Source organism: Gopherus flavomarginatus, chromosome 4 (assembly GCF_025201925.1).
Source record: "Gopherus flavomarginatus isolate rGopFla2 chromosome 4, rGopFla2.mat.asm, whole genome shotgun sequence".
NCBI classification, from domain to species: Eukaryota; Metazoa; Chordata; order Testudines; family Testudinidae; genus Gopherus; species Gopherus flavomarginatus.
The window spans coordinates 131534171-131546829 of NC_066620.1; the positions used below are offsets into that span (position 1 = coordinate 131534171).

At 44.2% G+C, this 12659-nt stretch overlaps 1 protein-coding gene across 3 annotated transcripts in view; it reads right to left on the minus strand.

Annotated features, from left to right (window-relative positions):
* The window catches only part of SLC16A10 (solute carrier family 16 member 10), a 180622-nt gene that overhangs the window by 48980 nt on the left and 118983 nt on the right, over nt 1-12659 (minus strand). For 2 of the 3 annotated variants that reach the window (XM_050951400.1, XM_050951399.1), the window contains exon 3: nt 5501-5939. In XM_050951400.1, coding sequence (XP_050807357.1) covers nt 5501-5939 — 439 coding nt within the window. The remainder of the gene's footprint in view (nt 1-5500; nt 5940-12659) is intronic. The other variant, XM_050951401.1, reaches the window with a different exon arrangement.

Below are 12659 nucleotides of genomic sequence, written 5' to 3' on the forward strand. Positions count from 1 at the left end.
AGTCGTCACGGGAAACCTCGTGATCGCCCTGATGAAATCCCTCAAGGTTTCAAACTTGTCCAGTGGGAGGGAAGCTCTGGTCGATGTCTCATAGAGAACCGCACCAATGCGCTCTATTCGTTGTACTGGTACAATCTGATGTTGTTTACCAACAGCTGCAGTGCATGTGGTGAATGTGGACAGGAGAAGTGTTATGTGGTCCTGCACCTGTGACCTGGAGCTGTCTTTGACCAACCAGTCATCGAGATGGGGGAAGATCTGGATCCCCAACATCTGAGGTAGGCCGCCACCACAGACATACACTTCGTGAAGATTCTGGGTGCTGCTGAGAGGCCAAAAGGGAGGACAGTGAACTGGTAGTGTTCCTGTCCTACTGTGAAGCAGAGGAAATGCCTCTGGCCCTCGAATATGTGAATGTGGAATTACACGTCCTGGAGATCGAGGGCGGCATACCAGTCACCAGGATCCAGGGAGGGAATAATGGAGGCCAGGGATACCATGTGGAACTTGAGTTTTACCATGTACTAGTTTAGACCTCGCATGTCCAGGATGGGCCTAAGGCCCCCTTTGGCCTTCGTAATAAGGAAATAGCGGGAGTAGTACCCTTTGTACCTGAACTCCATAGGCACCACCTCCACGGCTCCCAGGTAAAGGAGCCGCCTCATCTCTTGCTCGAGTAGGTTCTCGTGAAAGGGGTCCCTGAAGAGGGATGGGGAGAGGGGGGTAGGTGGGGTAGAAAGAAATTAGAGAGTATAGCCCCAGGAGATGATGTTGAGGGCCCAGCGGTCTGAGGTCAGCAGCAAGCACTCCGGGACAAATGTGTAGAGATGGCTGGAGAAGGGTAAGGTGGGCAGATCCATGGTCCCTGGGCATCACATTAAAATGGGTGCTTACCCACGTGCTTACCATTAGAGGGGCCAGGCTGGGGGGGCAGACTGAGACTGCCGCTGTGGAAGCTTCCTATAGGTTCTAGATTTCCTGTGAGAACGTTTGTGTTGGGAGTGGGTGGCTTGGCTGGGGGCCTGCTGAGGCTTGAACTTGGTCCTGGCCAGGGCTGGGACATAAGAGGCCAAGAGTCTTTAAGGTCATGTGAGAGTCCTTGAGACTGTGTAAATTTATGTACCTTTGCTCTGCAAACGCAGCCTTGTCATCGAAAGGGAGGTCCTGCAGGGAGCTCCGTCTCTTGTTGGACAGCCTGGACAAGAGGAGCCATGATGCCCTCTGCATGGACGCCGCAGAGACCATGGTTCTTGCTGCCTTCTCCACTGCATCCGAGGCTGCCTAAAGGGCTGCTCTGGCAGCAGCAGGGCCCTCCTTCACCAGGGCCTTATACTCCTTCTGATCATGTTCCTGGAGGGAGTCTGTAAACTTTGGCACTGGGCCCTATAAGTTAAAATCATATCTGCCCAGCAGAGCTTGGTGGTTTGCCATCCTCAGCTGAAAGCTTGAAAAAGAATAAAGCTTTCTACCAAAAAAGTCCAGCCTCCTTGAATCCTTATTCTTAGGGGTGGGAGTGGGCTGGTAGTGGTGCTCCTTGTGGTTGACTGCCTCGAGCACCAGGGAACTGGGGGCGAGATGAGTATAGAGATATTCGTGCCCTTGGGTTGGCACGAAATACTTCTGCTCTGCCCTCAGAGATGGGGGGCAAGGAAAATGGGGTCTGCCATATGGCAGTGGAGATTTTCGCCACCCCTTCATGGAGAGGGCAGGCCACCCTAGCCAGTGCTGTGGCTGAGAGAACATCAAAGAGGGAGTTCGATGGCTCCTCCACATCTTCAGCCTGTAAATTGAGGCCACCCTTTTCAGGAGCGCCTGGTGAAGGGGAACAGGAAGAGGTGGTGCCATGATGGCCTCATCTGGGGAGGATGAGGATGCAAGCGCGGTGCTTTGCATTCCCACCAGTGTCGCAGTCCCCAGCGCCTGGTGCCCTTTGAATGCAAGGCTGGGGAGGAGCGCTCCGCTGACCCCCTCCTGGGGGGCTGAGAGATGGAGACTGATGGTCTAAGGCCCTGGCTACTGAGTGAGCCACCTGTAGGGTCTGCATTGGGACCCATGGGGTCCACTGGTACCAGGTCGCTGGCCAGGAAGCCTGGTGCCATTGTACTTGCTGTGGCACTGTCAGAGTGGGCTGCCCCACCAGACTCGTCTGGTTCACTAACTGCCGGCTCCGAGGGGAGGCTGGGCTGGTGCACGAACAACTGCTATCCAGGGATGGGGATGAGTAGCGGTGCCATGAACGGTGCCAGGCCCGAGACAGTGAGCCCGGTGTAGAGGAGCAGGAATACTGTCTGTAGCGGCTGCTCCGCAAACAGCTCCATTGGGCAGATCTGTGGCAGCCAGTTGCTGGTGATCTATGCCTGAGGCTGCAGGAGCCGACCCGAGCCGTGCCAGGGACCTCAACCGGGATGAAGAGCATGAGCAGTGTTGACATGGGTACCGCAAGGGGCTATGGCGTCTTCTCAGAGTTGGCGACCTCCAGTGCCATCGGTCCTATTCCCAGCAGGACGTGCTCTGACCTTGAGGCCTGCGCTCCCTAGATGCGGAGGGTGCCTCGAGTCCCTGTTGCTCGACACGCAGCATGACAATTGGGTGGGGGTCGGCAGAGACCCCGGAGCGGGGTGGTCACTCGGCGAAGAGTGGCATTGGGATCCTTCCCACGACTGTGAGCAGTATCGTCCGGGTGGCGACTGAGGTGGTCCGAGCGCTGGTTTGCCTCTGGACCAGGGAGCCACTGGGGTCGGTGCAGCTGATATCAGAAGAGACATTATGTCCCGAGTCGCCTGCAGGGCCTCCAGCATGGAGGGCACCTGTACGTGGCCACTGGCATACAGGAAGGTCGGCTCAGAGTGGGCTGGGCTACTCTGCTCTACCCGAGTTGGAGGCCATGAGGGCGAGGGGGATCGAGAGTTGCCCAGCGCGGGTCTAACCTCACCCCCAGCCTTGTCCAGGTGTCTTGATGGAAAAGACCGCTTCCTCGTTTTCCTAGAATCTCCCACGGATGGGGAGCGGTGCTGGCTGGTAGAAGGCACTACTGGGTCGCCGTGCACCGATGCTACGGTGCTCGGTGCCAACTAGGAGCGGTGCAGGGATGGCAGGGTCATGGCCAACTCCATCAATATGGCTCAGAGCCATATATCCCACTCCTCCTTAGTCCAGGGTTTAAACTAGCTGCAAATTTTGCCGGGGTCGCTGACCTGGGTTTCTCCAAGACAGAGTAAGCAACTAGTGTGGGGGAGGCATAGCCCATTTACAAGTGCCACATGACCTGGGTGCAGTTATTAGAGGCTCTTCTACTTTAGATATATTTACTTTTAAAACTACACATACTAAACTATCTACAGAACTAAACAACAGTCTAAACAGGGATGGCTACAGTGAAGAGCTGGAACACAGCAGTTCCAAAGCACCATCACTGGCAGCAAAAAAGAACCGGGGGTTGGGGGAGTGCACAGCGCCCCTTATACTGTGCCATGGTGGCGATAGTCCATGGGTTGCTAGGAGTGCTCCTCTACGGGTACTTCTAAGGGAAAAAAAGTCTGGTACAGGTGCACGTGGCGAGCACACACACCTACTGTGGAATGGACATGAGCAATCACTCAAAGAAATTAAACTAGGTTTCAATAATTGTTGTTGAAAATGCTTGAACAGAACAGGAAAGTAATTGATTAAATAGCCCATGCAATGCGGTATGATTCCAGTATCTTCCGGAAGACAACAGACTAAACAATGCATACAGTGCTATGGTATCAGTACATCAGTAACCATGCTGATCGTGTCATTAGTTCCTTGTACTCTCTCATCTGTCTATCTGTATCCATCTGCTGTCTCTTGTCTTACAGTTGGATTATAAGCTCTTAGGGCAGGGAGAGATCAACTTTTTGTTCTGTTTGTTCGCTCAGTGCATAGCATAATGGGGTCCTGGTCCATAATTACGGCTTCTAGGCACTGGGGTAATACAAATAAATGCAGCTATTTGAAATGTTGCTGTCCTCCTATTAGGTCTAGCAAGAACATCAATTATTATTCAGGAAACATCTTGAGACTGATAACTCTCCTGAACTCCTTTATCCCTGAGATTTTCTTCCCATGTAACCTTACCTACTAGTTATTTAAGTTTGTTGAGTCTTTTTTGAAGTCCACTGTCCTCATTCTACTGTTTTCATTCCTTCCTTTCCTTAGAGTATGTCTACACTACCCGCCGGATTGGCAGGCAGTGATTGATCCAGCAGAGGTCAATTTATCATGTTTAGTCTAGATGCAATAAATTGACCCTGAGCACTCTCCCATCAACTCCTGTACTCCACCGCCGTGAGAGGGGCAGGCAGAGTCGATAGGGGAACAGCAGCAGTCAACTCATCGCAGTGGAGACACCACAATGAGTAGGTCTAAGTATGCTGATTTCAGCTACGTTATTCACGTAGCTGAAGTTGAGTATCTTAGATCAATCCCCGCCACCCAGTGTAGACCAGGTCTTAGACTCATGAAGCTTGAAGATTTCAGGATCACTTTCATCCAAGTTGCCTTCCCCATTCTGTTCGCTACCAATATCTCACCGTTAGTCAGAATCAAGTCTAAAATGACTGCCCTCCTGGCTTCTTCCTCCGTCTTCTAAAACAATAAGTTGTCTCTTCCCCCTTTCCCTCCTCCCCCAACACTTTCCATGAACATACTGGACTTTCTGTGTTTTGCTGTATTATTTTTCCAACAGATATTTTCATATTTATTATTACAAAATTTCAAAGGGAAAAGCAAGATATAGCTCAAATATTGTGCTTTTAACAAAAACTAGCAAATTTATTATTAAAAAATTGATTTACTAGCAGTGCAAATATTTTGGCAAAGCTCTAGTTAATAATACTGCTGACATCAATCAAAATGGGAAATTAAGCATGGACTAGAAATCAACTTTTTTTCTGTGATATATTTTAATTCTTTCATTACATTCATGATCAAAATCTCCCTACTTTGTTATCTGCAGGAGTGTTTTTTCATAAAGTATCCAATAAATCCAAAGCATATTTGCATATTCTAAAGTATATTCTCAGTACTGCTCTAATATGCAACATCCTGTCACTATCCTCACTCAAATCACACATAAATACACAGTGTAATTGGCTATGTTTACTGTTCAGGGCCTCAAAAAAAAAAAACCAACAATTTTGTTCAGTCAATAGTACAAAATTCATTTGAAGTAAAACAGAATACTATTCAGAGGCTTTCTTGTGCAGTTAAAATATTTTTCCTTTTCCCTCCTCTATACAACCTCAGGGGAGAAAATAAGGAACTAAAAATTAAACTGGCTCCAGACTAAGAGAGTGCAAAGGTTCTGATTGACAGCTAGAATGTCTCCTAATTGCAGACATTAGAACACAAGTCACGTGATCCTCCACAGTACAACTTCGATGTTAGATATTCCTAATACCAGTGGTTTTCTTAGTCCAGAATACAAAGGGAATAGATTTTTTAAATAAACTATACACAGCAAAAGATGTGCACTTACCAAGTGAACATAAGGCACAAAGTATCCAAAAAGTGCAGCAGGGATTCCAAAAGCCCAGATTCGATAACCCGTAACCTTGAAAATGGAGAAACTGAAAATCTTCTTTGCAGGAGGAAATCTCAATATGCCCTTCTTTCCACCCTCTTTGTCACTTGCACTGGAAATGAGGGGTTTGTAAGTGAAGCCAGCTAGGAAAAGAACAAATATAAGGATGCACAGGACCCTTAAAGTGTTGTACAGGCCAACTGAATCAATCAACACTCTTAAAAGGAAAGGCAGTGACACAGTGAACAAGCTGCTTCCGGCAGTGACGATGCCATTCACTAGTCCAAGGCGCTTCTTGAAATATTGCCCCAGAATGACCAAGGATGGCTGGTACGCAAATGAACAACCACAGGCAAATAAGATTCCATAGGTAAAATACAGAGGTTCAATGGTGCTATAATCAAAAGAAAAAAAAGGTTGAAAATTGCATTAGTATGTTACATGCAACATTGTGAATGCTCATATTCAACAGTTACATATAAAAGAGTTAATCTTCCAAATATGTGATTGCAGAATAAAATATTAATATACTTTATACTTATTTACTGTATAAGTAAATTCTATCAACTCAAGCACACAATAGTTAAGTGGGAAAATCAGAGAATATTTTATAATCTTTCATTGACCAGATCTGATTGAAAGTACACTTAATATTCTTTAAGAGAGATTCTCAGGTCAAGTTAGACCCAAAACATAAGTTCAGTAACATCTGCGGTTTATTTGTTTTTAAATCCAGTGAAAATACAACTTTGTTTGGATTTAAGCATTTCCCTACTATGTTTGCAAGCCAAACTTTGCAACATTATGAGAATGCTTGACAGCCAAACAGTGAATCAGATGTCTATTTTTATGGTCCACAAGGAAAGTACAATAATGCAAGAAGTAAATGAACATTATTAATTGTGAGGAATAAAACTAGAAAATTATTTCAAAATTTAGTATAATGGGTTATGTATAACTGGTCAGATTTTGTTAAGTATGATTTTTCACCTGACAACATCCCTTTAACCATAACAAAATATTCAAAGTTATTTCACTTTTCTACATCAGTGTTTTCCAGCATTTATATTTACATACACAGGTATAGTACAGGCCAAAAAAAGTAATGGGAAAAATCTATTAAAAGAGAATGACAATCTTACTCCAGTTTATATTAGGAACAAGCAGCACTATAATTTGTTCCTTGTGGCAGAGATTTCCACCACAGAATACAACTGAAGTGAAAACAGAGCCATTCTCTTGCTACACAAGTAAGATTAGGCTGCCACCAAAAAGATGCATGCACCAGAGAATATGGATATCATTAATAAAGAGAATACAAGCAAAGTAATGAAAATATATTTTCATCTCCAGGAGATTGAGACAGCTGCAACACAGAGGAGCAGGGTGGATGTGATTTAAATCCAGTAGATTTAAATCACTAGTCAGGAAGACTAGATTTAATCATGGTTTTCTACATAAAAGTGCATTCTTGTTGGTTGTTATAACCTTAATACATATTCTTCACAACTCCGAGACAGATGTAGGTTTCATTTATAGAAGGTACACTCTATACATTTTTAAACCGTGATTTATTTTGAAAACTTTTCAGATTAGTTTTACAGCTATATCAGAAAATGAATGATTATTTGGTTATTTCATTTACCAAAGGTAAGTGAAGCAGATATTTCTGAAGTCATTGGGTGGTGAACTATCTCCTATTCAACAGGTTAATCATTAGTATTTGGAGGATTTTCTTGCCATGCTGTATTAGGAGGAGATCACCAGACAGACATCTAAATTGGTTTATTTAACTAAAAACAACAACAACAACATTAAGTACTCTGGATTTTTTTCTTCAACAGCAAACATACAATATTTTAATAAAACAAGCATATGTCCCTCGCTTCTCACATTTATCTCCAGACGACTCCTCCTTGTCCAGATCTATTCAGCCCACAACAATCTTCTAATTCATTGAACTTTTTTGAAACTTTGCACTTTTAGAGAGAGGTAAGGGATTGACTCTGTGTACACAAATTTCCAGAGGGACAATAGGGTTGAGGTCTGTTATTTCTCACCTCTATATATTATTTATTTATTTAAAATATCTTTGCTGTTAACAAGCATGTCTGTAGACACAAATCCAGAGTTTGAGGACTGCAAAACTAAGCATCTCTGATGGTATCTTCTAGACTGAGCGGAGTCCCATTGGGCAGAGAAAAAGATTAACCTAAATAATCTATACAGAAACCTGTGGAACCCCATAAAATTGGGTCCCTAATCCATGAACTATTGGAACTCACTTACAACATTTTTCTTAAACATTACATGAATATATTGTCTCATACTACAGAATTAGAATTTATAATCCCTATTCCATGACGAGACAACTTTGAGCTATAATACAGCTTAATTAAAACTATCTTTAGATAGGTTTTTTCCTCAAAAAGCATTTTATCAAAAAATCTGATTTTTTTTTAAATCGTTGAATTTTTTTCACTCTGCAGAGGAGAGATTACAACTGTGAATTCTGCATTAGGATTCTGTTAGAGTCAAGTACTAAGGTCTTCTTTCAGGAGGTTGTCTAGACAAGGATGAAAGATGCATTTTACAGAACAGTTTGCTAACAGTTCACCAAAACTTTTTAAAACTATAGTGCAGACAGAGCAAATTGTATTTTAAAATATGAAACCCAGTGGCAGTGAACCCTAGAATTTTAGAATGTATTAGTTAAAACATATTGGCTAATGTGTTTTTAAAATACACCTTTTATCCTAGTCTAAGTAAGCCATAAGAGGGAAACTGCAGGTGGGATAGTACTGGCCTGCAAAAAACATTAATATACTCAGAGGACTCTGAGTCTTAGAATTATTATATTAAAATCAAACAGGAGAGTCCAATGGCACAATACATCTTATGTTTGTTAATAAAGTTTTTTGTTCCTTTCCTTCTGCCAAAAGATGGCAGCCTAATCTTTTGTAAATAGATGTATTCAGGGCCTGGTGTTCTATGCAGTATCTTAGAACTAATACTGTTCTTCAGTCTGTAAAATGACTCATGCCTATGATCTAATAAAAAAGTAGATGAAGGCATAATTTAGTAGTGGAAAAGTACAGCATGTATTTGCTCTAAAAAGAATAAACGACATGCAGCCATTAAACGTGGCTATAATTTACTGATTGTGTTTGATCTGTTCTTTTTAATATGAAACCTATCCATGAAGAGGCAAAAATTTAAAATGTGTGCATGTAGCAGAAATGTTTTACTATATGTATGTTGTGTGTATTTGTTAACTCTTTCAAAGGAATCTAATGCTGAAGATATGAATTATCATTTACAAAAGTGGTTCTGGTTGGTCATTATCAGATTATACCCCTTTTGATGCTTTATTACTTTCTCTTTAATTATTTTCTCAGTTATTTTTCACTGACTGATGGTCAGAAAACCCAATCATGTCTTATTTGTTTACTATTTCTTCTTATCTTGCTGCTGTTGGTTACCTTTCATGCAATATGGGTCACAGATTGATCTGCAGAACCTAGAGCAGCAAACTTTTTATTATGGGTAGTAAATTGTGCAAGTACTCCCTCTCTGCACACACACACTCTCACTTTTCCCTACCTAAAGTACCTTATTAGTCAAACAGAAATTCTGCATTTCCAAGGAATGTTCACAGAGCTATACTCTAGCAAGGTGACGACACAGGCAGCTTTCTGTCCTAAGATGAAAAACAGCTCAGTGTTATGCATTAATTAAACTATTCAGAAAAAAAAACTCTTAAGTACTGATTGATGGTCATAAAAATGAATCAGTCTTACTATTTACTATCCAGTTGCTCTTATCCTTACTGCTTTTCCTGGTATCCTGAATCAAAAAGGGTCTCTTCCCTCTGCCTCCCACTCTGTCCTGTTTTGGCCAGGACAGTCCCTTTTTTAGGCCTGTCCTGGCCATCCTGACTTATGGCAAAAGTTGGCATTTGTCCCATTTGCTCAGTTGACAAGAGTAAATGGGACAAATGCCCACTTTTGTCAAAAAAGTGAGTTGCAGAGGAACAGGTGAAGGATGGAGGGAGATGCCAGTTCCACGCACGTGGGAAGGTAGGTGGCATGCAGGGCTCGAGCGAGCAACTATGCCAATATCAGCCCAGCGTGGGGAGAGTGGCAGGGTTCGGCACATGCAGGGCTCTAGCAAACTACAACAGGCAAGGCTCAAGTGAGCAGCAATGCCAGCCTTGCATGGGGGGCAAGCATGGCTCAGACAAGCAACAACGCCAGCCCCGTGTGGGGAGGAGGGCTCAGGTGAGCAGCTCGGGCCAGTCCCGTGTGGCATCCTATTTTCCCTTTGGGAAATATGGTCACCCTAAGCAGCAAGAACCTACTGTTACCCATAGAAGGATATGCAGTCTCACAAACATGAAAAAGGAAGGCAAAATAGTAGGTGAACACCATATGAGGAGCTAGATGACAGAAAAGAAGAGAAGAAATGGTTACTCACTCTGAAGTAACTGGTTCTTTGAGATGTGTGCCCCTCAGGCTGCTCCATTCTAGGTGCTGTCGTGCCCCCGCATCTTTGAGAGGGATTTCTCACAGCAGTGTCCGTTTGGCCTGCACGTGCATCTTACTCAGTCTCATACTCTGTGCTGTTATATAGCACTGCGAGGGTCAACTGCCCTCAGTTCCTTCTCTACCACATGGCTCCATAGCAGAGAACTCCAAAGCTGAGGGGAAGGAAGACGGGTAGTGAAGCTAGGGTGACCAGACAGCAAATGTGGAAAATCAGGACATGGGTTGGGGGGTAATAGGAGCCTACATAAGAAAAAGACTTCAAAATTTGGACTGTCCCTATAAAATCAGGACATTTGGTCACCTTAAGTGAAGCTCCCATAGGGACACACATCTCAAAGAGCCAGTTGCTACACTACGTGAGTAAGCATTTCATCTTCTTCAAGTAGTGTCCCTAAGAGTGCTCCATTCTAGGTGACTACTGAGCAGTTACCTTTAAGGAGGAGGTGGCTTTGCCATATTTTTTTTTCAATACTCGACTTAACTCAGAGCCAAATGCAGCATTGGCAACCAAGTCATGAGTTATTGCATAGTGCTCAGCAATGGTACGTATAGAGGCCTCTATTGCTGCTCTACATATTTCAGTAATGGGAACATTTATGAGAAGGGCTATAGAAGAGGAAATAGACCTTGTAGAGTGAGTTCGTATGTCTGAATGTCTTTAGAGACTACAACATTGGTAGCTACAACTAAAGCAGTTGAAAATCCAACTGGAAAGCCTTTGTCTAGACACAGCAGACCCTTCTGATCTGTCTGCAATTGAAATAAATAATTTAGGAGTCTTTCTGGAAGGATTAATCCTATCAAGATAGAAGGCTGACATCAAATGGGTGCAACTGGGTCTCCTCTTTGTCTAGGTGAGGTTTAGGGTGGAAAATTGTGAGATGAATGGGTTGATTAATATGGAGCTTGAAAGGTATTTTTGGTGTGGTTGTAATGGGTCCTTGTCTTTGAAAAGTGCTGTGGAAGGGAGATATGCCATGAAGGCACATAATTTCCTCAACGTCAGGCTCACACGATGGCTACCAGAAATGCTGTTTTCATCAACAAATGTAGGTGGGAGCAGGTAGCCATCGATTCAGACTGAGATCTTGTAAGGCATTTAAAAACCAGATTGAGGTCCCAAACCGGACTAGGATGTTTGACTAGTGGAAAGATTTCTGAGCTCCCTGAGCAACCTCATCATCATTGGGTGGGCAAATACAGAATAATCATCTATTGGAGAATGGAAAGCCATGATGGCCTCCATGTGTACTCCAAGGGAACTCAGTGACAGCCCCAAGTTTTTAAGTTCTAGGATGTTGTCCAATGTACCTGATGGTGATGAGGTTATGGGTGGAATGTGTTTGAAGTCATAGCAGCAGGTAAATCTTGTCTCTTTTTGTAAGTGGGGTGTAGGGTGTAGACTGTTTTCTGCTGTGTAATAGCACTTTTTTTATACTCCTAGGGGAATGCCATATGAAAAAAATTAAAATTCTGCACAAAATATTTTAAAATTCTACATATTTCGTTTGTCAAAATATAATCATGCCAGTTTCAAATTGTTTTGGTAATTTATTTCAAAATACTTGTCAGCAACTATGTCTGTAATGATATAGACAACAAAAAAAGATTCAGGAAATGTTTTTTTGACAAAAATTCCTTACTAGGCATATTAATTCATTTAAACTACAATACAGAAATGTATTTCCTGAACCCTTCAGAAGCACTGCAAAGGCTTAGGGGAGTCAGGGGTAAGGAGGACCTATGAGAGAGGGAAGTAATTGCTGGGAACAAGCATGAGTATGAACTTGAAAGGTTATTGGGTGCAGGTGGGAGAAGTATGGAACAGGTATTTTGGGGCAGGGAGGGACTGTTAGGGAGCCTCCACCATGCAGACCCTGGATGACCCCAAGCTTCTCTCTTTCAGTCAGGTCCATCTGCTCCTGTCCCCATACGTCCTTGCATTCCCACTCAGCCATGCCTCCTCCCCAGCCCCACGTATATCTGCATCTCCATCCCCATGTGTCCCTGGGTCCCCACTCAGCTGCCTCCTCCCCACGTCTCTGCGCCCCCACTCAGCCATCCCCTCCCCATGTGGCCCTAGCCCCCTCCCTCCTGCATCTACTCAACCACCCTCTCCCCCCCATATGTCCCTGCACCCCTTCCGTCCTGTCTCCCATGTGGCCCTACATCCCTCTCCCATCCTCACGTTCCTGCACCCTTCCACCCAGTCCTCATGTGTTCCTGCCCCCCTACTCCCATTCAGTCCCCACCCTAGTCTGTTCCCCCCCACTAGCCCTTCTGAATCTAAGTCTCTGTCCCCCACTCCAGTATCCCTATATTGTCCATCCCCCCCACATCCGGTCTCTCCTGACCTGGCCCCACAGGCAAGATGTTGTGAGGAATACAGCTTCTTTCTCTTCCCTATACGCAGCTGGGGCTGCTCAAGCCTGGGAGAAGCGGCTCTCTGTTCTGGAGCCACAGCAGCCCGAGTAACTACAGCACTTTCCAGCAGAATGTATTTTCTGCAGGGGGGAGGGGTGGCGCGGCACGGATTCTGTATGGCCCATGAATTCTGCATGAGTGCA